The 27,969-nt window shown below is 42.9% G+C and overlaps 1 protein-coding gene across 5 annotated transcripts in view; it reads right to left on the reverse strand.

The window, feature by feature from the left end:
* The window catches only part of LOC137423556 (AT-rich interactive domain-containing protein 1B), a 127,864-nt gene that overhangs the window by 56,489 nt on the left and 43,406 nt on the right, over positions 1–27,969 (reverse strand). For 4 of the 5 annotated variants that reach the window (XM_068110841.2, XM_068110842.2, XM_068110844.2 and 1 more), the window contains exons 3-5: positions 15,804–15,908; positions 15,571–15,678; positions 2,452–2,704 (exon numbers count right to left, since the gene is read on the reverse strand). In XM_068110841.2, coding sequence (XP_067966942.2) covers positions 2,452–2,704; positions 15,571–15,678; positions 15,804–15,908 — 466 coding nt within the window. The remainder of the gene's footprint in view (positions 1–2,451; positions 2,705–15,570; positions 15,679–15,803; positions 15,909–27,969) is intronic. The other variant, XM_068110845.2, reaches the window with a different exon arrangement.

The following is a 27,969-nucleotide window of genomic DNA, read 5'->3' on the forward strand; positions in this document are numbered from 1 at the left end:
CAACTTTTTGAGATATCATGTTTATAGACAAACAGACAAACAGGGGTGAAAACATAACCTCCGTCCACCTTCAGTGGTGGAGGTAATTACACAAAGCAAAGATTGCTCTGGTTACTATTATCATAAGGATTATTGGTTTCAGTAACAATGGATATCGAAAAGCAATTAGATAAAAACCCAAACATAACCTTTCTAGACTACAAAATTTAACATACACCCAGGATATCCACTCCGAGAAGGACAAAGCCATCACAAGGAGAAGGGCAGTGGGGACTGATGGTTGAGTGCTAATTAAATACAAATACAAAAGCTTCCATGTCTGATCGAAACATTTTCATCAGAAAGAAACTCCACCAAACGATAAAAGGATATTGTAAATATGATGCTATTCTAGCAGACCTATTTCTCTGTACTGTGCAAGTGAAATAAATTGACCATCTATTTATCAAGAATGATGATAAGGGGAGACTGGGGGTGGGATCGACGATAAAGAGACGAATGGAGGGAGAGGTGAACAGAGAGAGAGAAAAAACGGGAAAAAAGGCAAGAAAAGGAGGAACCACAATAAGAAGTGAGGATAAATAAGATTGGGAGAAGTAGCAGAAGAGGTAGGAGAGAGGGCGAGGTTACATCGAGGGATGCAAAATAAGCGGTATGCATGATTGCATGGGGTAGGTGAAATCAAAAATTAGGTTAAAAAAAACAAAGTAAGTATGTCAAAATTCGACCCTTTTGTGTACATAACATATAAATTTCCCCAAATGTCCTTTGTCGTGGTCCTGGTTTGCTTCTCTCTCAATAGCGATAATGTAACAGACTCTGCTGAGAACTAAGAAATATACAGTGTTGCCATCACTCACTTAAAATGTCTGTAAAGGTTTCCATCACTTGTCTTCCATAAAGGTCTGCAGGTGGCATCACTTAAAGAGCAAGATGTTTCTGTTGCTATTGGCATGAAATTGGTGGTAAAAACAAATACATGAATGAAAGTTTTTAGTGTCCTCTTCAACATGAAGTGATGTTTAAGGAAAGGAATGGAAATCCTCTAAATGGTGGAAGCAGAGCGACAAGCCTACTTAAGGCGAACGTAGAAAACAGATTATCATGTATACAAGCAGATTGGTGTTTTGCAGCAGTAACGATAATAATGTTTTACATTCCTCATGGGTAAGAAGTGCGAATGCTCAAAAGATGCGTTGGAAATGTGCAACGTAGCGCAAGACAAAATTGCACAGGAGCAACAGTGATTTATAAAGACACAATGACCTAAAAATAACAGTCAATATGACAAGGCATGAGATTTAAATAAAATAAAAAAGAGTGAGAGACAGCGAACAGTTCGCCGCAATTCAAATGAACGGCCCAGCGGTGCACTCGCCAATTAGAGCCATTAAACTCCGCGGTGCACCACTAGAGAGGGCCGACTACATAAGGAGAGCGATACGGCAGGCAGGCAGCATCGGCCACAACAGCGATGAGTGCCTGCCCGAGTTAGCTTCCCCGAGCTCTGCGCTGCATGGCGATGCATGTGGCGAGTCGCACACTTATCGTTTGTTAGTGCTGCGAGGCAATTAGCACCCAAAGCATGCACGCCTGATGAACGGGAGGCTCGGGCGGAATACCGCAAGCAGGCAAAAGTGCCGCGACTGCCTAAGCAAGCATGTCGGGTCCGAAGTCTAAATGGATCAAAAATTGCGGTGCTTGAGGGACTGAGGATGGAGCTGAGCTTGTTGGAACTTGTGCATGGCATTGACCAGACAGAAAATAAAATAAAATAAACCTATGCAATATGCATGTCGTCATCTGATCACCGACACACCCAAAATACCCGACTTGAAATGTAACGCAATGCAAGCAACGCAAGGAAAATTGTCTTTGTACAACGTACAGATCCAGTATGGTCTCATACCATATACCATTCGTAGTTATGGTTGCTGCATTGGCCATAAAATAAAATGTGGTATGCGACCGAGCATCCCCTCCCTCCCACCCATCCCTCCAAAAAACGTTCCTGACTCAAATAATTTGAAATAAAAAAAGAACTCAATAATCTCCTAATTAAATATAAATAGCATTCAGTATCAATTCCCATGGTCTTCTGCAATTATTCTTTCGAGATCTCCATCCTCATTAGCATTCAGACCATTTCCTCTTGCTCGGGCTGTTCATCGCCTAAGTCTCATGTGCTGTTTGCCCGGAGTGCATTTGGCTACTACAAACTTGGTTTGTTTCTTTAAAAGAAAAGAAAAAGAGAACTATCAGGGATGAAGGAAGCGTCAATCAATGCCAAACCATTTGCTTGGTGCCTCTGAAGAAGAATCTGGTATTGTGCAGCACAAAGTCCCTCAGAGGTATCATTAACCTTGTATGCTTGTTTGCTTGTATGGATGGCCATTAGAAATGGCAATACACCTTTTGGACATGCACTCTGTTAGCCGAGCTGGGCCTCACCCGGAGATGGAGACAGTGGTCCGGACCGTGGTTGGCTTGTGCTGGCTGGAGAACCCACTGGTGATGGAGAGGGACCTCCGACCCCTGACATGTGAGGAGAAGCGTGGGGGGAGAACGGAGATCGTGCAGGGTTCACACTCTCACCCTGACTGCCCGGTCCGCCGCTGTTGCCCCCCACCCCAGTGCCTGTGTCTCCCACACTTTGTAGTCCTTCGCCACCCATAGGGAGGTCATCAATAGAGCCTGATAAGTCCTGAAAGGAATAAGAAAAGAAAAAATGCACTGGGGAAATTGAAAGGTGGGAGTTTTAAAAGAAACGACTTCCACCACTACTCCTTTAATGGCCCCAATCAATCCTACCTTATTGTGGGGTCGGCTGCCAGGAGTACATGTGGCACAAGTCTTTCACGAACCGGCTTGCCAGGCCTCACATTCGACAGGAGCTGGCTAAGGCAGGAATTTGAAATTTGACAACGGTGCCGGCGATATATCGCCTACTTTTTGTCAAAAAACACCGTTGTTTCTTTCACTTCCCCCAACTTAACGTCCATCCAAGGGACGTCACACTTTGCGATGCAACACCCTGCCTGCGAAGGCACAAATCTAACAGTCTGTAGTGAGGCAGGAATCAAACCCAGATTAGACAGCTAAAAGGTAAGTGTGCTACATCTGCAACATCCTGTTGGACTGGTTCTACAAGAGTGCACAACAAAACAAAAAATGTAAACATGGTCAGCATTCCCTTATTGCCACTTGGCTTGTGGTGCTGGCATTGAAAGAAAAGGGTTGTGAGGTAATGTTTTCCGGTATTCAAGTAAAGTGATAGATGTCAAACAAGGGTTGGAAGAATGGTGAAGGCAGAAAGGCTTTGGGTTTAGGAAGCAATCATGGAAATCGTTTCAGGGGAAAAGGTAATGTTTCCAGAGTGTTTGCAAGAAGCTCAACAGAAAGGGAGCAGCAAAAGGTTTCCAGTGGGAACTTAGGAGGGAATCAAGGCTTTTTTTTAGGCCAGAGGAGGGTGGAGAGGTTATAAATGAAAGAACGGGTACTGACAACATGATTGGTAAGGCAAGGCAGCACAAACTAATTACAGGAAGAGAAAAGTTGAAAAATACTGCACACCAATGCAAGGAGATTAAATAATAAGAGGGAAGAGCTTGAAGTTCAGGTGGATAGCAAGAAGTACGATATACAGTGCATTCAGAAAGTATTCAGACCCCTTCACGTTTTTCACATTTTGTTATGTTGCAGCCTTATGGTGAAATTGAAACATGAAAGCCCACAGAATCTTGTTTCTCACAGTCTGAGAGTCTTTTAGGTGCTTTTTTGCAAACTCCAAGCGGGCTTTCATGGGTCTTTCACTGAGGAGAGGCTTCCGTATGGCCACTCTGCCATAAAGCCCAGATCGGTGGAGTGTTGCAGTGATGGTTGTCCTTCTGGAAGTTTCTCTCATCTCCACACAGGATCTCTGGAGCTCAGCCAGTGACCATCGGGTTCTTGGTCACCTCTATTACCAAGGCCCTTCTCCACCGATTGCTCAGTTTGGCCGGGCGGCTAGCTCTAGGAAGAGTCCTGGTTGTTCCAAACTTCCTCCATTTAAGGATTATGGAGGCCACCGTGCTCTTGGGAACCTACAACCTTATTTTTAAATAAATTTGAAAAACTTTCTAAAATCCTGTTTTCTCTTTGTCATTATGGGGTATTGAGTGTAAATTGATGAGGGAAAAAATGAATTTAAACGATTTCAGCATAAGGCTGCAACATAACAAAATGTTAAAAAACTGAAGGGGTCTGAATACTTTCTGAATGCACTGTAGTTGCAGTCAGCGCCGTATAATTATAGAGTCTGGCCATCTATTGTTCTGCTCGTACAGTGCAATCCGGCTGTGTGATTGGTCAATCCGGGTCATGTGGTACTCATGATCCATTTTGCCTACCAAGCAAGTTACTTCTGGGTTCTCACAGAAGTAGCATTTTATATAAGATTTTGCTCGATTTTGGTGAAATTAAGGTATGCTGTGCGGCCTGGGGCTGCTCTGTTCGATCAGGGCAAGGCTGAATAATGCACATGTTCCTTCGTGACAAGGTTTTGGACTATCTAGTGTCGGACATCAGCATCCCCATTTGCCATATCAAAAATAAACTGCTCACAAAATTTTTCACTGTCCGACTGTATACGTTTGCTCGAGGACAGGAATGCAATCGCATGAGTGAACGACATTGTACGAAAGGAGAACTCGGCAGCAAAAGTAATAGCAATGCAATTGTTCGTCTCAAAATTGAGATAATTCTAAAGACCTTTTTTCCATATTTTTTAAATAAAGGCTTGCATCGTTCTTTCGTGTTTCATGATCAATTCTAACATTGTATCGCAACTTGTGTATTTAGAGACCAACGACAATAAAATTCGTCGGATGCCGACATGGCTCCGACTTATGCGAGGTAAATACAATGTGGAGGAGGTTTTAGTTTGGCTCCAATGTTCTAATGATCTAATCATTCATCTCTTTCTTTCATTCTTGCATTGCACTTGAAATTTCCTGCTTGAACTACATCCCGAATCATTGAATATAACATTCATTACAGTAGCGTACACCGTCAGGTCAGGTATGGGAGCATGCGCTGGAGCAGCGCGTCACCGCATCCACTTTTCAACGGTATCCCAGGCTGATGCTTGGACCATCCCTATCTCCTTGAGATGCCGATCAACCTGCTGCAACCACGAGGCACGTGGTCAGCCTCCTCCACTCACGAGGCTCCCTTGCTGAGAGTATTTGGTGAGCTAGATCAGCGTCCGGAAAACGAGCCACATGTCCATACAGTCGCAGCTGATGCTCACGGAAAATACAGGAAACAAATCTCATATGAGTCTCTCTCAGCAACCGCTCACTGGACACAAAGTCCGACCACCGATAGCCAAGGATTCTCCGAAGAGACTTGGTTCCAAAGACGTTAAGTCGCATTCTCTGGCCCTTTGTAAGGGTCCAAGTCTCGCATCCGTAGAGCAAGACTGGAAGCACCAAGGACTTAAAGACTTTAACTTTTGTCCTCGTGCATAGATACCGACAACGCCACACCCCAAGATCCAGTGAATCCATGACTGCCCAGGCCCGACCCAGACATCTATCAACCTCTGGCTCGCAACATGCGGAGATATGAATAACACTGCCGAGGTAAGTGAATCTCTTCGTGACCTCAGCATCTTCGCCACAAACAGGCACAGACAAGACAGCAGCATCAAATATGTCATTGAAAGCCTGGATCTTGGTTTTGACCAAGGAAATCCGTTATCCAAGCGGCTCCGCCTCCTCATTCAGTGCCTGGAGGGCCCCCGTAAGAATATCCAGCGTCTCCAGAAAGATGACTGCATCATCTGCGAAATCTAGGTCAAAGATCTTGACACTCCCAAATGATGCACCACAGCCTGACCTCTCCAACATCCTTCCCAGAATCCAGTCCATACAAGCGCTGATGAGTGTGGGAGCCAGTATACACCCCTGCTGAACTCCAGTAACAACTGGAAATAAGTCATCCGCAGCTCAATGGAATACTGTTCCCCCCTCTGGGCTGGTGCTCCTGCCTCACACCTTGCTCGGCTTCACGCTGTTGAGGCCAAAGCTTTCAGAATCATTGGAATTTCCTGCGATGCAGTCAACTCCAAGGGCCTTTCACTCACTCACCGCAGGCAGGTTGGTGGTCTTTCTGTCTTCTACCGACTCCTCTCCGGCCTTGCTCCCCCAGCTCTCTCTGTGCTCTGTCCCCCCAATATTCCTTCAGGTCGCACAAGATCTGCCTGCAACCCTCTTATGGTTAAACTGCCAAAGTCTAGGCTCTCTGCTCAACTTCACTCTTTCATTCCCCTTTTCTCCCGCCTCTGGAACAAACTCCCCCCACTCCCTTCAATCCCACTCCTCCCTCCAGGTCTTTAAAACAGCTGTTCACCACCATCTCTTATCTTCCCCCATCGAAAACCTTGATCTTTTCTACCCCCGGTAATTCACCCCAGAGTCCTTGCAGTGTTCATATGTTTTATTCCTCTCCCACCTCCCCCCAAGTCCTCCCGATGTCCCTGCTCTCAAATGTTGTGTTTGTGTCCTTCCCCCTCTCTCCCCATCTTGTCTGCCGCTCCCCTTGTTTTTTGTGTTTTGTGTGTCGGTTTGTCTTTTTGTGTGATTAATGTTAGCTCTTTCACGAGCCTCGATCTTGTATACAAAAAGAAAAAAAAAGAAGTCAGAGATGAAGCCCTCACACCTCACAGCACTCCCAGTACCAGAGTATAGTTCAGAGATTATATTGATCAGCATTGGTGGCACCCCACGAAGACCAAGAATCCTCCAGAGGGCATCCCGATTCACCGAATTGAACGCTTTGCGGAGATTAACATAGGCTGCAAGCAGCTCCTGGCGTAACTCTCGCTTGCGTTCGGTGAGGACCTGAAGCGCAAGGATACGGTCAATCGTTGACCACTTTGGTGTAAAGCCCGACTGCTGTGGTTGCTGATCGTCGTTGATCGATTTGTTTAGAACACCAAATTCCACAGAGAACCACTACAGATTACTGGTTTTAGTTACATCGCTATGGAAATCTCACAAGCGGTTCAAAAATTCGTAATCCAAGCAGGTTCAAATCATACTAACAGCCGAACTCAGATTATAAGGAATGTCTCCATTTATGGTCTCAGTAAATTGTAAGGTTGTGATTGGCATACCTTTTTTTAACAATAAGTTATTGAGCGTGCCTGTGTTGATCAGAGCTTACCTCGCATTTCTAGCATGCTCACTTGGTAGGCAAGATGGCGCCTGCTAGCGAGTTGGTCAGACTCTCTCTACATACGGAATTGGTTGCAGTAAGTGAGACTTGATTTAATGAGGAGAGTAATTGGAAGACAGAACCAGAGGGCTACAGGATGTATAGATGTGATGGGAAAGAGAAAATAGAAGGTGTGGCAATCTGGGTAAAATACAATTTATTGTATTCAAGAGGAATGGATGACATTAAGGAGGGATTGATGTGGAGGATTCTGTGTGGCTAGAGATCAGAGATTTTAAGAGTTCATGAAGAATTCAGTGCTAAGTGCATGTGATCTTCTTCTTCTTCTTCTTCTTCTTTTGTATACTGCACAAGGCTGTGGGGTAGCATCATTGGCTGATGGCGTGGCTGTGCTGCTGATGTGGTTCCCTCTGTCGGTTCGAGCAGCAATTTGTTCAGGATGCCGTCAATAGCTCGCCTACTCTTTGTGAAGGACAACGTGGGATTTTTAACGTCCATCGACTAATGCCGGCAGACAGGACGCCCAGTTTAACGCCCATCCGAGGGATGGTACACACATTGATGAATCACCCTCCCTATGAGGGTATATGATGGGGGGAGAATATTGACCATGGGGGATTTTAATTTGCCACAAATATATTTGGTCCATGAACAAGAAGGTAGAGCACATGAGGATTTTATTGATCTCGTCCAGGATTGCTCTTTTTTTTTCAAAACCAGTTTGTAGATAAGCCCTTGAGGGAAAGTGCCGTGTTTGACCTACTTTTCATTAATTATCCCAATATGGTAGAGGAAGTGCAGGGATGTCGGAGAGCATTTTTGGGACAGGTGATCATTACATAGTATGCGAGTGTTCTGTTGAGAGTTTGAATTCAGGATAGTAGAATAAAGCTATTAGATTTCAGAAAGGCAAACCGTGAGGATAAGATGAGAGAGTTAGGTTCTCTAGAGTTTGGTACAAATTAACAGCAGGGCAATCAGCATCCGAGAAATGGGTAATCTTCAAGGAACAAATGCACAATGTACAGGGTATGTATATTCCGATGAGTTATAAGCCCAGACGGAGGAAGAGACTAGAATGGTTGAACAGGCAGGTAAGGAATATCCAAATAAAAGAAACATGCTGTCAGGTATCATGGAGATAAAGAATATCTGGGGGTCAAATCCCCCCAAAAAATCGTGACATATTTCATGCATCTCCCAATGTTTATTGCATTAACAAAGTTTCATATAAAAATGATTTAAAATGTGCCTGTAATTGCATTTTTTGGTATTTGACCTTTTGACTCCGCCCCAGGTGGTGGGGCCAAAATGAAACTGCTCTTGCACCTTCGTGCGATGTGGTGATCATAACGACCAAATTTGGTGAATTTCTGTCCCACCATTTTGTAGGTGATAGCGTGATGGACGGACAGACAGACAGACAGACAGACGGAGCTGATTACAATATCAAAGCCAATAATAGCAATAGGGGGTAAATAACAGGTTAAGCCAAATGTAGGCTCATTGAAGAATAGCACAGGGAGATTGTTTAATTAATGACGAAAGTGCGATGACAGGCTTATCAAATGGTCATTTCACTTTTGAACAACATTAATGCAAGAACTCAGCAAAATTGCCAATAGCTGAGAGAATCTATCTTGGGGGTGAACAAGGTTTTTTGGAGGAGTTCCATGCAGGAGGGGAGGAGGTTAAGAAGCAGTGAGGAAAGCTAAGGTGAGAATAAAGCTCCACAGCCAAATAACATGAACCTCAGACTATTGAGGAAGGTGGCAAGGCAGATAAGCGAGATGTTAACGGATAACTTTAATAGGTCACTGGAGCCAGGACAGGTACCGGAGGATCAGAGAGTAGCAACTGGAACATGGTTATCCAAGAAAGAATCCAGAGAAGAATTGGGGAACGATAGACCTGTTAGTTTGACATCAGTTGTGGTGAAGATGTTGGAGACCTTAATTAGGGACCAGATGGGGAAATCATTTCGATAAATATAAACTAATTGAAGACAGTCAGCACGGATGTACTAACTAAGGAAAGGTCATGTTGAACAAATTTATCGGAGTTCTATGAAGCCGTTTCTGATTGGGAGTGCGGTGGATGTCGTACAGCATGGTATATTTATAGCAGAGAGAGGATGATCAGATTCAGGAAAGCCAAAATATTTTTCATAGATTGGCAAAAGATTGGCAGATGCAGTTTACATAAGGAAGTGTGAGGTGCTGGGGTCGGGTAAGAACAATTTAAATCGAGATTACATGATGATAGGAGCGGTCTTGGAGTGTGTTAAGCAGGAGAAGGATCTGAGGGTTGTAAGATATGTGGATGAGGGAGGAGGGCTAATCAGACAGCACAGTGCCAGGTAGCTATATGTAAACTTAATAGGTTTGAGGTTGTATTCTCAGGTGGATAAATTATAAATCAAATGAGGTTGCGTTAACAGTGTAGAGGAATTACGTGAGGCCAATCTAGAATGTTGTACAAGGTCTTAGTCACCACAGATGAGGAAGGACACAGATAAGGTTCAGCATAAATGGACTAGATTCATTGCGAACCCAGTTAGATAAAGCTATGAGGAGCGGCTGAAGGAGACGGTCTTTGCACATTAGAAAGGAGGTGATTACGAGGGGATATAATAAGAGATGTTTAAGATAATGAAGGGTGTAGACAAGACAAGTGCAGAAGTTTTTCAGCAAATAGATTGACAGGACTAGGGACCACAGTTTAAGAGTAAAGAGAAGGACAGGTATGAGTGTTGTAAAGCAGGGGTAATTTGCTCAGAGGTAAATGCATGGAATTGTATCTGTGGAAAAGTAGTGGCAGCAGAAACAGTATATATGTACTGAGAAGTATTGGGGATAGAGGGGTACGTGGACATTTGAAGGAATGGTAGGTAGCTTATGGTGGTAGTGGTGGCAGAGGTTATTGAAATGCCCATTTTACCTGGGCAACGCTGAGGTTAACGCACCCTTCGCACAGGTAATTTTATTATGGCAAACAGGACGACCAATTAGTCAATCAGCAAAGCGACAGGCAGGCTCCGCCAGTATATGTGTATATATATAAAACCAAAATGTTGAGGGAGATACAGTGCATTCAGAAAGTATTCAGACCCCTTCACTTTTTTCACATTTTGTTATGTTGCAGCCTTATGCCGAAATCGTATAAATTCATTTTTTCCCTCATCAATCTACACTCAATACCCCATAATGACCAAGACAAAACAGGCTTTTAGAAAGTTTGGCAAATTTATTAAAAAGAAAAAACTGAAATATCACATTTACATAAGTATTCAGACCCTTTGCTATGACACTTGAAATTTAGCTCAGGTGCCTCCCATTTCTCTTGATCATTTTTGAGATGTTTCTACACCTTGATTAGAGTCCACCTGTGGTAAATTCAATTGATTGGGCATGATTTGGAAAGGTACACACCTGTCTATATAAGGTCTCACAGCTGACAAGGAATATCAGAGCAAAAACCAAGCCATGAGGGCGAAGGAACTGTCTGCAGAGCTCAGAGGCAGGATTGTGTCGAGGCACAGATCTGGGGAAGCCTACAAAAAAATTCTGCTGCATTGAAGGTTCCCAAGAGCACAGTGGCCTCCATAATTCTTAAATGGAAGAAGTTTGGAACAACCAGGACTCTTCCTAGAGCTGGCCGCCCGGCCAAACTGAGCAATCGGGGGAGAAGGGCCTTGGTAAGAGAGGTGACCAAGAACCCGATGGTCACTCTGACTGAGCTCCAGAGATCCTGCGTGGAGATGGGAGAAACTTCCAGAAGGACAACCATCACTGCAACACTCCACCGATCTGGGCTTTATGGCATAGTGGCCAGACGGAAGCCAAACAGTTCAATCTTGGTTTCATCAGACCACAGAATGTTGTTTCTTACAGTCTGAGAGTCCTTTAAATGCTTTTTTGCAAACTCCAAACGGGCTTTCATGTGTCTTTCACTGAGGAGAGGCTTCCGTCTCTCTGCTGCAAGGGGTGTACTTACTTTTTCACATGACTGTATATGGTATATGTATACATATATATATAAAATGGAATAAATTGAGGTTTTTTTTGTCACTCATGTACACATAATACCTCATAATGAAAAAGTCTATTTTTTCAAAAATAAAACTTTAAAATCCTGAAAAGTGAAAGACAAAAATATCTAATTTACATCAGTATTCAACCCCAAGTCAAATCTTCTTTGTAGCCTGTATGTGTCCGCAAAGGCCTGGACCATTTTTAATGTGAGAGAATTGCTATCAAGAGATAGCAGAGGCAAGAAAGGACAACCTACAACCTACGAGCATCCATCTCTGGCAAGGACCAGTCTATAACTGCGATGTTTGCGGTTGATGGGTGGGTGGAACTCACACGCATGTACAACTCCTTTTATAGTACAGAAGAGACAGAAATAATAATTCAGGAAATGTACTGTCGTGGCCAAAAATATTGGCACCCTTGCACTTTTTTCAAATAATGACCATTTCTTCCAGAAAAATGTTGAAATAAAAAGATATTTTGGTATCCACAAACACTACATGACCAAAAGTATGTGGACACCCAAACATCACACATCTCATTCCAAATTCATGGGCAATAATATGGAGTTGGTCCACCAACATTTGCTGTTGCAACAGCCTCCACTCTTCTGGGAAGGCTTTCCACTCGATGTTGGAACATTGCTGCGGAGATTTGCTTCCAATCAGCCACAAGAGCATCAGTGAGGTCGGGCACTGATGTTGGGCGATTAGGCCTGCCTCGCTGTCCAATTCATCCCAAAGGTGTTCGATGGGGTTTGAGGTCAGGGCTCTGTACAGGCCAGTCAAGGTTTTCCACACCGATCTCGACAAACATTTTTTTCTGGACGGACCTCACTTTGTGCACGGGGGCATTGTCATGCTGAAATAGGGAAGGGCCTTCTCCAAACTGTTGCCACAAAGTTGGAAGCACACAATCGTCTAGAATGTCATTGTATGCTGTAGTGTTAAGATTTACCTTCACTGGAACTAAGGGGCCTACCCCGAACCATGAACAACAGCCCCAGACCATTATTCCTCCTCCACCAAACTTTACAGTTGGCATTATGCATTCGGGCAGGTAGCGTTCTCCTGGCATCAGCCAAACCCAGATTCGTCCGTCGGACTGCCAGATGGTGAAGCGAGATTCATCACTCCAGAGAATGCGTTTCCACTGCTCCAGAGTCAAATGGCGGCAAGGTTTACACCACTCCAGCCGACGCTTGGCATTGCGCATGGTGATCTTAGGCTTGTGTGCGGCTGCTCAACCATGGAAACCCATTTCATGAAGATCCCGACGAACAGTTGTTGTGCTGACGTTGAGTGAGTGTTGCAACCGAGGACAGACCGTTTTTACACGCCAAGTGCTTCAGCTCACAGAACAGGCGGTCCTGTTCTGCGAGCTTGTATGGCCTACCATTTCGCGGCTGAGCTTTTGTTGCTTCGAGACGTTTCCACTTCACAATAACGGCACTTACAGTTGACCGGGGCAGCCCTAGTAGGGCAGAAATTTAATGAACTGACTTGTTGGAAAGGTAGCATCCTATGCCGGTGCCACGTTGAAAGTCACTGAGCTCTTCAGTATGGCCCATTCTACTGCCAATGTTTGTCTGTGGAGATTGCATGGCTGTGTGCTTGATTATCTGTCAAGCAATGTCAGCAATGGGTGTGGCTGAAATAGCCGAATGTACTAATTAGAAGAGGTCTTTGAATACTTTTGGTCATGTAGTGTATGTATTTCTTTGGTTTGAGGTGGAACAAAAAAAAACAAGGAAAAATAACTAAATCTTAGCTTATTCCACACAGAAATCCTAAAATGACATGGACAATATTATTGGCACCTTTTAGAAGTTGTTATAAATAACAAAATTTCAAGAGGGTGATTCTCCTTTACTTTGGAATTGAACTCACATGTGGTGAGTTGCAGGTGCCTGCAATATAAAAATCACTTATTCAACCAGTTTGAACAGAGAAAACGAGTCATTCTGCTGTTTTGTGTCACAGTGTATACCGCAATGAGCATGGAGAAAAGTAAGAAAACCAGAGAATTGTCTGAGAGGGTCAAGGATAAAAGTCCATCTCCAGAGACCTTGATGTTCCTGTGTCCACCGCACGCAATGTTATCAGGAAGTTTAAGGCCCATGGCACTGAAGCCAACCTCCCTGAACGTGGCCACAAGAGAAAACTTGATCGAAGATTGCAGCGAAGGATTGTTCGAATGGTGGAGAAAGCACGTCGATCAACTGCCAAACAGATTCAAGCTGACCTTCAAACACAAGGTACGACAGTTTCAACGAGCACCATCCGTCGCCAACTCAATGAAAGGGGGTTCTATGGTAGGAGACCCAGGAGGACCCCACTGCTGCGAGAGAGACATAAGAAAGCCGGACTGGAGTTTGCCAAAAAACACCTGAACAAGCATCCACGTGCGTCCACACGTACGCACGTATGCACACACCAGCCAAACACAACTGTTAACCTTGTGAGGTCACTTCCTGGAAGACTCTAGGTACTGGCAGCACCATCTAGAGCCAGCATTTTTCTTTCCACAATAGGTGTTACTTTTTTAGTGAGAAATCTACCCCTCCCAGCACCCACCCCAACTTCCTCCTCCTCCTTCTTCTCCTCCCCCTCCTCCCTGGGATGCCAACCCACAGGATTTGTCTGTGCTCTGTCTGCTAAATTATGAGCATCAATCGAGGAAGCTGCTCGGACCATTTTTAGATTATTGTTATGACTCAGGAGGGAATTACCCCACCCTCCTCTCCACTCTCATCTAGCCAAAAAGTCTTAATTCCCTCCTCAAAGTCGTTGTATTTTTTTGTTTTGTTTTTTCAATTTTTAGATTCATTAATGAGTACTAATAAAAAAAGAACAAAAAATAAAGAAAAAAGAAGGACATCATCATAGGAATGGGAGTCGAACAAAGACCAAGAGTCAAATCAATTATACTACCCTGAGCTGTCGTATTAACAGCAGGCATAGGGGGGTGGCATGGGAAGGGGAATCCCCAGCTGGCACGTAGGCTGTGTGTGTGGCCAAAATGCAAAGCTTTGGCACGACTGTCGACTATCAAATTAAATTATTATCACAAAGATGTTTGCTGTACAAATATCTGAACACCAACCAATCTTTGGAGTTTACGGCTTCTTTTTTGCCCCCAATTCTTTGAATGCCATCTTACTTCTCTTTGCTGACATTGTTTGCTGACAAATTTGCAACACAAATTGTGCTCATCCAGCCTGACGATCAGCCATTTTACTTGAATGAGAGATCTCAAAGCCTGAGAATTTTGAAGCAAAGAGTGGAATTAAAGTGCACAACAATTGCACTTTAAATTACTGGGACTTCACAAGTTACTGTGAAGAAAAGTTAATCAAAATAATTGCTTTTGTGATACAAACCTATGTTCTGATAATGAGGCTTTGTTCATTGCCTAAGGCTGCATCATTTTCTGCCATCATTGTATCTTCATTCATCCGGCGCGCTTAACAATTTGGTCAAACAATTTCAGGAGACAACAACTCTCGTCTAACAGCATGTGAAAAGGCTGCCCAAACTCTGAAAATGCTCAAATTGCTCACATGTCCATTAACTCTGGGCAGGCTGGTCATAGTAGAGTCACAGATTCGGACTTGAGCCACATTTTATTTATTTTACAACTTACGACTCAACCTGAGACCCGGAAGGCTGGTATTTCGACAAGAACCAGGACACAAATATGTTGATTTGAGTGTTTAAATCTGCAACTCAATCGAGTCATTTTCAGTGGTTGGAAACTTAATTGAATGAATGAATGAATGAAATGAATCAATTGTAGACGTTAAATAATACCCAACTATAAAAATAGGGATGAGAGCAAATAAGAGGGCAAAATAAATAGATAAAACTACATATTAGCATGACAACATCTGTGTCATAGGATATGGTCAAGTTGGCAGTTAAGAGTTAAAATAATTAAGTGACTCAAGACTCAGGACTCGACTCTTATAGTCTCAACGATTGTAGCTCAAGACATGACTTGAGAATTGACCTTTGTTACTCAGGCCTTGATGTCTAACTTGATGTCGACTGCAGGTCTAACACTCGCCACATGCACATTTGCTAAAAATGCATCCTCAAATTGCACCCAACAATATTATAGTCCTTACAATTGAGGAAAAACAAAGGCGCACACACACAAAGTACTGACATGCCAAATTGGCATGGCCAGCTCAAGCTTGTGAGCCACCAAATGATGCCATTGCCAGCCACAGACCATGGTTGAGGCAGCAGCCACAATTGGAATGTTTTTGGGGGTTTTTAAGTGATCAGGCAGACTGGGTATGAAAACTCACTGGCAAGCTTGAGGGTCGGCCGGGTGGCAAGACCGATGGCTCGTCAGGAAGCGACTTACCCGGGGTCAACCCAGAACCCCGGACACTGTACAACTCCGACGCCATTTCCTGCAGCACCAAGTCGCCACAAGCTTACTATCACGATACAGAAAATTAAGCTCTTTACGTCATTAAAGTTGCTGGGGCAGCAACGGGGACTTTGATGAAACATAGAAGAGAAAAAGCAATCTCACCGAGGAGGGATAGTGTGGGGGACGGTATTGTGTAGCCGGCTGGTTGTAGTACGTATGGCTCTGGGTGGATGGGTGAGCTGGATATCCATAACCCGAGAGGGGTTGCTGGCAAGCACAGTGCAAGGGAATGGAATAAGGGGAAAAGAGGCAGAACTTGCGGTCAATAAGGAAAGAGAATAAAACCAACAACAATCTACATATATTACACAATCTCAGAATTCCAGAAATCGGTCATGGTACAGCCTGAGTATATTACATGACAATGTGTACGGTTGCATAAAGGCACCATACAATCATGTAACCATATTTACCAATGCTCTAAAAAGGAAGTATTATTTACGAATGTCTGTTCTCAGGCAAATATGAAAACTTTGACCACACATCTCATTCTGTACCCAGATACCTAAACAGTGTTAAAATAAAACTTTGGGAAAGCTGTGCGGATAAAGCTTTCATTTCCCATCATTCCAAAATGAGCATTTACTATAATGGCCATTCGAAGACCACGATAACTACCAGAAGGTGTGGCAGCATTCACATTATCATTTCAATGTCAAAGGAAACTTTAGGCTCACACACAAGCAAGAATGAATGAGAGAAGCCACAATATTGCCGTTTCAACATTCTTGCGCAAAAATGGGGAATTGTCCGTTAATGCTATTTATAGGTCTAATTATAAAGAAGCACAAACTTTGTAAAATTTACAGGCAAATAGAAAACTTGATCAATGAACAAATCCAATTATTGAGCATCCAAATGCATTGTAGAACAGGAAACATGACATAGCCGATCTTGGAAAAGACATGACAAGACACGCACGCACATGCGTGCATGCAAAAAATAACATCAATGCCTCGTGAGAATGTACCTATCGAGATGAGGAGATAGCGGCCTGATGGAAACCAAGTGCACAGAGTGACAACAGTAGGATTAGCTGAGTATGTGAAAAGTTCAACAGACTACCGAATCAAATTTGTATGCAAACACAAAGACAGCAAACCAGAAAAGACGTCCCAAACCCACCTTGCAAAAAAAATAAAAATCCAAAAACAGGTACATTTAGAAGATGTACCTGTTTATATAGCAACGAACACAGTTCCAACAATTACAAAAATAAAAAAAGAAAGCAATCAGAGATTGCAGAGCCACGCCAGGACGTGTTTTTAGTGGGTTTTTTTAGGGCTTTTGTGTTAAAACAAATATGGCGGCCGAACCACATGACCGATGACGTCATCATTATTTATTTTTTATCTACCACTTTATCCCTATATGATGCTCAAGAAATTTCATCTCGATTGGATGAAGTTTTATACTTGTCGAATTATGACGTCATAATGGAGGCACCTATGACATCATCATTAACATGTTATTCCCCATGGAGAGTTCTTTTCAATGAACCATGTCTCAATTTTTTCTATTCAGCACTTTTGGAGGAGATATAGAGGTGCAAAGTTTTTCGGTTTTTCCAAGATGGCGGCCGAACCACGTGACCGATGACGTCATCATTCTATTTTTTCTCCACCAGTTGATGCCGTTCATGGCGCTCAAGCAATTTCATCTTGATCAGATGAAGTTTTGTACTTGTCAAATTATGACATCATAATGGAGGCACTATGACATAATCATTAACATATTTTATTCCCCATGGAGAGTTCTATACAATGAGACATGTCTTAATTTTTTCTATTCAGCACTTTCGGAGATATCGAGGTGCAAAGTTTTTCCAAGATGGCGGCCGAACCACGTGACCGATGACATCATTATTATTTTTTTCTCCACCAGTTTATGCCTTCATGTCGCTCAAGAAATTGCATCTTGATTGAATGAAGTTTTGTACTTGTCGAATTATCAAATTATGACATCATAATGGAGGCCTTGGGCCGAAAGAGTTAAAAATTGGGCACAGTCTATTCCAGGGCAAAACAAATATGTGTGTAAAGTTTGGCGATTCTATGTGCAACGGTGTAGACATATTGCTGCGCACAGACAGACAGACAGACAAACAGACAAACAAACCAATCAACATACTTGCCGGAATCTTTTCCGGCAAGTAACAAACGGACTCAAATGCAATACCCTCCTCTGGCGAGGGAAATAAAATGAAACGAAATATCAACAGATATACACCGCCAACTGGGAGGATGATAAAAGAGCAGGGAGATATTAAAAAAAGAAGTTGGACAGACTGGACATAGACAAAGAAGGCTCATTGGAATAGCTAAGAAGAGGTCTCAACTGGGATGGAGAAGGAATCATAAAAAATGCCAAAGACCAGGCACACTATACCAATTGCTGTAAGAAATTGGCTGGACTGAGTAAATCTGGCAAGTGTAGGTACAGAAATCAATGAGTCACCTCCTCTCAGGATGTTAAAAAAAACTCGTGGCAGAACAGCTGTACACACAAAGGCACAACAAGGTACGTAGAGCAATCCACTCGCAAATCTGCCAAAAATTTCAATATACCAGTCCCAGAAAAATTAGGTAAAAAAGCGATAATTGAAAACAAGGACATAACGCTCACGTACGACATGATCATCCCATCGAGCGTGAACATAGAAAACAAAGCATTGTGGCTGTATATAGTACGTAGGTACAAAAAAGGAAAAGACTGCATTTCTAATTGAGGTAGGTGTCAGTACCCAGCGATTTTGGCCTAAACAACACGGAAATCAATAAAATGACCAAATACCAAGATCTCAAAAATTAAGTAAAATATATTGGAAGAAGAGCATCAAAGTTATTCCAATGATAGTTGGAGCAATGGGAAGGAAAAAGAAGAACCTCACAGAGATCTTAAAGACCATCCCTGGGAATATAACTACATTCAAACTACAGTTAGAAGCTCTCTGTGGTTCTGTGACGATCCTGAAAAGATCCCTCGGAACAAAACTTTAAGAACAAGAAAACCTCACGGCTTGGTCCATGAATCGTGATCCTGTAACGAAACAGAGGTGGATACTTGGAGACCTAGGAGGACTCCGTTCCACCTTCTGAAACCAGTATATGGAGATAACAACCAACAAAACAAACACATACACGCACACACATCAATGACATTAACTGAGGTTGTATTTGTGTACATTTCTCCACCTAAGAGCAAATGGTGAAGAATTTTTAAATCATCATATCCAGTCGATGAAAAGTTTTGATATTCAATCAGTTTCGCTTTATAAATGGAAGCACTGGTCATGCTACAAGAAGGTGGATGTCAAAGTGCAGCCTAATTTGCGTGGTTTTGAAGAAAGCAACAAAAAGTGATGTTGGAATTTTCAGGTTTTTCCGATTTGTGCATGACAGCCATTACAATGTTATATATCACTCGAAAGTTTGGTCTCGTTTGATGACATGTTCAATATGACCACCATTCAAATTAAGTACATTATTGCACTTATCTGTATGCACATGTTGTCCATAACCTTTGCTCTAGAGTCTAGACGTCTTATGCTGTTCTGATGAGTACTTCCATTTGACTGGTGATGGTAACAGACAGAATTGTGAGCTTTTGGGTTCTTGAAAAGCCGCACGAGATCAGCAAAACTCCATTTCATCCCCCAGAAGGTTTTGATATGATGTGCAATTTCCAAAGCGAGTGATAAGACCATTCTTTATTGATGGTTATACACACGCAGACGCACATACACAGGCACACACGTGTATCAACTCCTCACCCTCTGATCTCAAGATCAACTAAACCTTCAAAATGACCAACCAGGAAACAAAATCGTGTTTACAGACTAGACTTGCTCCTTTCTAGCTTTGGCACAGACATAACATTAGACTGTTAAAAGCCCTGTATTTGGTGTTGCAAAGAGACACCCATGGTCAAGGCAACGGTTAAGTGCTGTTTCTGTACATATACTGTTACATCTCGCCCACAGGGCACAGCAGCTAGTGCACTGGTAACCTGGAGTGCATCACGGCAGAAAATAAACAAGAACTGCACTTGGTAGAGCGCATACCTCTGCCAGGCTGAACAGTTTATGATTTGTATCCCACTGATAGGCCAGATCTGGATTCGGACCTGAAAAAAAATCTGATCGGCTTGTTCTTGTTACCTAACCAACTCATCCACCAAGTTTTGTCATAACTCGTCCACAACTTTTTAAAATGTCATTTTTATATATCGCTTTTCGTCCGATCTCTCAATGGTGAAGAATTGCTTTAAAATTAAATAACTCTCGTATCTGAATCCATATTCAGATCTTCACCAAAATTGAAACAATTCCTACTGCTCTAGCATAAGCAACTCCTCCACAAAGTTTCGTCCAAATCCGTCCACAACTTTTTGAGATATCCTGCTATGTATCGTTTTTGGCCATATCTCCCAATGGTGAAGAATCACTTAACAAATTATACTAGCCGGATCCGAATCTTCACCAAAATCTAATCATTTGGTCCTTGTCACATACACTACCTCTCGCCAAATTTCGTCTGAATCTGTCCACAACTTTTTGAGATATCTTGTCACAGACAAACAGCGACAGACAGACAGACAGGGGTGAAAGCATAAACTCCATCCACCTTCAGTGGCAGAGGTAATAAAGACAATGATGTGCCCTTGATATCGTTTTTAGGGTGAAACCAACAAACGACAGGAGATAGAAGGGTGACATTATAAGAAATATTTAATAACCCTTTATATACGGTAAGCACAATAATATGAATCAAATGTAGGGATAAATTAATTGAATAACAATCCCAAATTAAACTAGCAGGCAAAATTTAAATGCAAAGCCCACGTCCACTTTGTATTCAGACTTCTTTTTCCATATGCTAAGCATGATGAAAACAGCTAAAAAAAATTTGATAATTTTAGGGGACCTTTACCTTTTCACCTTAAACGCAATAGACCAATATGCAACCATGCCCCAAAATGCAACCCCTGCTCAAATTTCAAGTCAATCAAATGAAAATTGACAATTTTATTCAACCTTAACCTTTGACCTTTTGATCTAAAAAAAACAACAAAAAAAACTAGAACGCCACTCAGTAGAGCGCATTCTCCCGCCGTGGGTCAAGTTGGAATAGTACGATTTCACAAAAGTTTGAGGGAGTAGTTCAGTGAGAACACAAGACAAGACAACACAAGACAGACACTGCACAGATATATATATATATATATATATATATATATATATATATGTATATATATATATATATATATATATATATATATATATATGTATGTATATATATATATATATATATATATATATATATATATATATATATATATATATATATATATATATATGTATAATATATAGAAGATAATGTTTAAAAAAAACAAGGCAATTTCACTTACATTTTCGGATTCAGCGTTCAATTCTATGTAAATGAGTGCATTTTGAGGCATGTGTGACTTCAAATAAAATTGTAAGACAGGAAAAACGTTCGTTTCATTCCTTAGGGATACAACATGTAAAACTGACCCAAACGTGAAAACCGTGCACATGCTGGTCACACTTATAAGTCACCTAAGTCTTAAGTTCATCAAATACTGAAACCGCGATTGACATTCGCTGAGGTAAATGTTGATATCTCTTCTGAAGTTAAAAAAAAAAACAGTTTTAAAGCATTATACATATCAAACGATACATTTTATGAAACGGGGAAACCTAATACACACTTTGGTGGTTTTAAAACGACAGAATATGTCTTTATAATAAATTTTAAAAAATGAACATTGAAGACGACGCTGCTAAAAAAATACACCGCTCTAACGCATAACCACGAGTTTAAACTACATTTACAACAAATATGAAAACTATTTTCATATCACAATGTTAAATATAGAATACAGTCATACCCCGTTTAACGCCATTTCTACCTACGTCAAATCCGACTTTACGCCACTCTTCTAGAGTAAATTTCAGTTCAGCGAACGTCATTATGTGCGACTTTATGTCACTCCTACGGACGTGAAAAAAATCAATTTTTCCTTAAAAATATATTTAAAATAAATAAAATAGTACATAAATTAACAATAAAAGAAGCTAAAAAATTTTTTTTTAATACAATAAAAAGCACATTAAAAATATTTTTGAAAATGTATGTACAGTATACTGTACGTACGCGTAGCTGCTGGTTCTCATTCAAAACAAAGAGGACGCCACATGCATTTTGTCCTGTGCTGCGGTCGCGTGCTTGCTTTGCCTTTCGCTGGTATTTTTGTGATTATTCCTTTACTGTGTAAAACAACCAACGTAACGTGGCAACGGCGAAACATGACGATGCCGGCTCGGACAACCGTCCGTGGCAGACGTCACGTCACGTCACCGTGCAGAGTGTGCAATGTCCACGATGAGGTCAGGCCCCATGGCCGATGGCCCATGTGAAACGAACGACCGTGTCATGCCTCGAGCCGGGGTGCCTCGTCGGGCACCTCGCCGGCATCCGGCGTCGACGAACCGATCGACGTGTGCATGTGCACATGTGCATGGATTTGCAAATGCCTGCCTGTACGTCGTCGTTTCTGCGTATATCGCATCGTCCAAAAATAAAGAAGCAAACCACTTCGGCCGCTCGAGGAAAGACGGGGCACGCCTACGACTCGGAGGCGAGCGTCGATCCCCGGGGCGGCCGGGTTCACGGAACCCTGAACTGTTCGTTCGTCACAGACGACATGACACGACCACCGGTGAAACTGCTCGGACACGTTGGGTAAAGCACGCCGTGGTGAAGGGGGCCGCGGAGCCACTCGGCACACAAGCCAGCTCACGGTCGACATGTCCGTGCCGGTCACCCCGTTCGAGAAGACCTGACCGATAGAAAACAATGGAGGGACTCCCGACGGGGAGCGGCAAATATTCAGGGCGAAGCCGCCTTCTTATGAGACGCCCTTTTTACGATGAAAAAAGGTAAAAAATCAAACATTTGAACAGCCTTGGACGTGCACTTTGACCCCACGGCCAAAGCACACCGTCTATCAAGACTGGCCCATTAGCATTACACATGCACCTCAACCCCAAGGCTGAAGCACATGGTCATTCAAACACATGCATCCTGACCCCGAAGGGCCACAATGCATGGTCATACAAGAGGACCACTCCTCAATAGGAGTGAGTCCACTGACAAGGTATTACTCCTGCCAGGCGAAGCTGCAGCCTCCTCCAGTTATTTACTCTAGTTTTACGAATTACGGTGTTTGTCTTCATTTTAAGGCATTTTTAAGACATTACGCCCGGTTTACGTCAAAAACCGTTACGTCACGGCTTATGGAACCAATTAATGACGTAGGCCGGGGTATTACTGTATATAGAAGATAATGTTTAAAAAAATGAGCCCCATCTTCCAATGGAAAAAAATCCTTTTAAAAATTCCTGGATCCGGAATAATATCCTGAGCTTCACCAAAAACTAATCAATTCTTCCTTATCCCAAGGGCAATCATCACACCAACTTTCATCCAAATCCGTTCAGAACTTTTCCAGATATCTTGTTCACAAACACATGAACACACATACACACACACACACACACACACACACACACACACACACACACACACACACACACACACACACACACACACACACACACACACAGACACGATCGAATGCATTACTCCCTGAATCGATCGAATGACACGAATGACACAAATGACACAAATCGAATGACACAAAGGACACGATCGAATGCATCTAACTTTTGATTGGTGAACAAATTCAGTGACCAAATATGCAAATTCTTAAAATTTCTGGTCAATCGGATGAAAACTTGCAATCCAATTTTTTGCATCCTTGGCCCTTGGACAAAATTATTAATTTGCCATCTCCATATTCTCAAAATAAAACTATGTTGAAAATTTGATGACAAAAGCTCATAGTTGTAATCCTATTGGGCAGCAGCACACAACAGAAGAAAAGGAATTAGACCTCCAACAACGTTGATAGACGCGAGTGGGCTGAAGGTCATCTCTTGAGGTTGTAGTTCAGAGCTCTGTTGATTTGGGGAACCCCCCAGGGAGCCCCCCAACCCCTGGGCAGCCCGCTGATCTGAAATCAAAAAAAAAATCGAAGACCAAGCGATCCTGTGGACCATCAAGTAGAAGGGTTGTATTGGGTTTCAGAGCATTCGGTTGGTAAATAAGGGACGTGTCGGGATCTTAAATTCCAGGGGTCAACAAGCCCTTCTCACGCCCCCCCCCTCCCTGCCCCTGACGAAGCCCCCATGGTTTGAAATAAAAAAATGTAGGACCGAGGGATCGTCGAGTAGAAGGGAGTATCAGTTTCCAGAGCAATTGGTTGGTAAATAAGGGATGAATAGGGATCCGAAGTTTCAGAGCTAAACCTCACCCTCCTCCCCTACGAGCCCCCATGATCTGAATCATCATGCTAAAATATGCAATTTAGTGTCTGTCTGTCTGTCTCACTATTTTGACTGTGATACATTCGATCGTTACTTATCCAATCTCAACCAAACGTCACAGGAGTACTAAGGGACACACGATAGAGGTTGTAGCGATTTAACGTCTACCCACCCCAAGGGGTTTTCCCACCAAAGGGGTTGCGTATTGAGGTGTATATCCGTGTTAAGATAGCTTTATCGTGGCTGTTTTTCCAAGGCTGATTCTAATAGCAAAAGTAATAACCTCTATCCACCTTCGGTGGCGGAGGTAATAACAGCGCCAATGATAATAGCATAATATTAATGTTATTTCAAAACAATATTAATACTAATAATATCCGCTCTCCTCAAGACGTTTCCTCCTTGAACAAACGACGTGTTAACGTTTACAACAGCTTATCGTGCCGTTTTTGTGGGAGCAACGGCCCCTACCAGAAGCAAAATATTATAAACTACAAACACGTTTGATTACCTTTTGAAACAGTCGCTACTGCTGTTTAGCACTAAACTGAAAGGGAGGAAACCCTGCATGTGTTCAGTTACCGAGGAGCTAGCTAGCGCTTGCCAAGCCAGCTGTTCCTTATCAATGGTTTCAAATGGAGTGATTGATTGAGTGATGAAGCCACTTGGTGATTACTCAACAAGAAACTTGGTTAATGAACACACTCCCGATGTTCTTGTGGCCCGACCCCAGATCTACCGAAATCTCTATTCCCCAAAGAGGAATGACCTTTTCTGCTGCTTTCGTAGGGAACGGGTGTGATTTCTTTGAAAAATTCGAACTCGAAAAATATAAAATGGAGTGATCCCACAGAGCATCGAGTAGAAGGGCTGTATTGGGTTTCCGAGCAATCACTTGGGAAACAAGCATTCTTAGTATTGCGCTGTAATACATGTCCCGTACCGGCAGTCTATCGTCCGGAAAACTGTTGGGGAAATTACCAAGGGTTATTTACCCACAGGTTCTGAATCGTTCCCAATCGCTAATTACCTCAGGACGGGCTCACCTGTGATTTGCACTCGGGACATCGATTTATACACCTTGCAGACAGGTCAGCAGAAGCACGACAAAATAAGTTGTTGATAAAGAACCTTTCGAGTCGCTAAATATCAGTAATTTATTATATTTTCCGGTTCACGATCAATGATCGATGTGTATATATATATGTTGCTCGGCTTGGCTCCGCCCCTCACGAAAGCGCGCGCTGTGTCGTACGTTTGACGTTCGCAGACGAGGCTGAGGGCGCGCGGTGCGGCTTGAGGAGAACTCTAGAATAAATAAACAAGAGATATCCATTTTTAAAAAACATTTTCGTTTAATTAACGATATCTCCCAAACCACGTGCCCTATCGCAAATTCCAAAATGACATTTTAGTAGACTGACATGCTGAACAGATCTGTGAAGTTTCCCCTTGATTGGATAAAAAATGAGGGAGGAGCTAGGTTTTAAAGGTTCATGCTTAAAAACGTCATAACTCTGAAACCATGTGATGCATGACGTCATGCTCGCTGACTTTTTTGTTCGTCATGGGTATGCGATTCTGCCTGCAATGTTTGGCCTCGATGTGTTCAGCAGTTGCAGAGAAAAAGGGGTTTTCGTGTTTTCACGAAAAACAATATGACGGCCGAACCACATGACCTGTGACGTCAAAATTACCATTAAAATATTCTACAGACCGAGTCCCCCCTACGGTGAAAATTTGATCTCAATCGGTCCTATTATTGCAGAGAAAATCTTTTTTAAAGGAAATTACAACTTAAAATGGCACTGATTTAAGGATCATCAGAATTATCAGAATTCCCAAAGTTCAAAGTGCCATAACTTTGTCAAAAATGATCGAAACGTCGTGAAGTTCGAACTCGATCTGTAACTTATCATGAGGAAACCATGTGCCAAGTTTGAAATCATGAGCATTAAGCGTTTAGAAAAAAAGTCCGGAAAACTGTTCTTTGCGTGACGGACTGACGGACTGACGGACTGTCAGACGGAGGGACGGCGTGCAAACCTATAGTCCCCTCCGCTGTACACCGGTAGGGGACTAATAAGGGACGAGAATGGATCCAACTTCTCTCCCGCCTTCCCCCCTCCGGGAGCCCCCATGATCCAACATCGAAAAATTGAAGCCGAAGAAATTGTGCGGGATACTCTCTTGTATTCATGTGTAAAGTTTCAGAACAATCAGCTGGGCGATAAGGGAGGAGTTGGAAAAATTGCAAAAAGTTAAAGGACAGACAGACATCTGGACATCTGGACATCACGGCCCATTTTTCATAAGTTAATCTCTTCGAGAATCGGGATGAGATGGCCTAAAAATAACCTCCCTCCCTCCTCCACCTCCTACCCCCGAGAGGGCTGAGGTTCATCTCTTGAGGTTGTATTTCAGACCTCTGCTGATTTGGGGAAACCCCTCTGGGAGCTCCTTGACCCGAAATTGAAACAACCAGTAAGGGCTGTATCGGGTTTCAGAGAAATTGGTTGTAAATAATGGATGAATATTACTATGGATCCAAATTTTGGGAGTTAACATGCCTGGGAGCTCACATGATCTGAAATCGAAAAATCGAAGCCCGAGCGATTGTGCGGACTACTGTCTTGTCAAGTCAAGTCAAGAATGGGAGCATGCGCCAGAGCAACCGACAGCACCACACCCCATGATCCAGTGAATCCATGACTGCCCAGGCCCGATCCAGACGTCTATCAACCTTTCAGCCAGTTCACTGCCACCTGTGTTTCCACAAGTGAAGGCGGTTCACAGTTAATCGGGGGGTCAGCATTTGGGATGGCAACACCCCCGACATCCAACTCAACAACCGGTGGGTCAGCCTGGTACACTGGTACAGCCGCTCAAAGTAACCGGCCCAGCGGGCCTTCACTTCAGACTTCTCTGTCAAGAGGCCACCACCCTCTGCTCTAACTGTAGTAAACCTTGGGCCAGGCTTAGAGGAACGCAATGCACGGATTCCTCTGTAAGCAGGACAGGAATCACATGTCACATACTGTCTTGTATTAATTTTCAAGTTTCAGAACAATGAGCTGGGAGATAAGGGAGGAGTAGCAAAAATAGCAAAAAGTTAACGGACGAACGGACAACCGGACGGCCAGACATCCGGACAACACGACCTATTTTATAAGTTCATCTCTTCAAGAATCGAGATGAGATGACCTAAAAATAGGGACAAGTCAGGAGACGACGATGGTTCACGAGCGAGCGGTATTCAATGACAAAGGATGAACTATAACCGAAACAGGCCCGGACTGGGGGGTCGGGGCCCACGTGGCAGGTGTTGGCCCCCGACATGCGGTGTACATGCCTATTTACAAAGGACCCCAATGCGCTGCGTGCGCAGGCCTTTAAGACACAGTACCAAAAATTCGGTTCGATTCCGACAACTTTGAAAATTTGACCTTTGTGACCTTGGAATGTCAAAACGAAGGTCACTGACCTTGAAATGAGATAGAAAATAATGTGTAATCAGTTGTGAGGTTAGTTCGCTACACAATACCGAAAATTCGGTTCGATTCAGACAACTTTGAAAATTTGACCTTTGTGACCTTCAAAGGTCAAAGGTCGAAGATTCTGACATTTGTTGGAAAACTTGTATTTCATGATGTATGTGATAATATAAGATCATGTATGACATTTCACCCTATCAGGAAGCGAACAATGTAATAAAACCATCAAAAAATCGACTTGTCTAAATTTCGTGACCATGTGACCTTGACTTTGGGGCGAAAATAAAAAATCGAACTCCGTGGGGCTAGACACATGACATTGGCCTAACCAAATATCGAAACCCCTGTCAGATTCCACCCA

Source organism: Myxine glutinosa, chromosome 3, assembly GCF_964187855.1.
Source record: "Myxine glutinosa chromosome 3, kmMyxGlut1.1, whole genome shotgun sequence".
NCBI lineage: Eukaryota > Metazoa > Chordata > Myxini > Myxiniformes > Myxinidae > Myxine > Myxine glutinosa.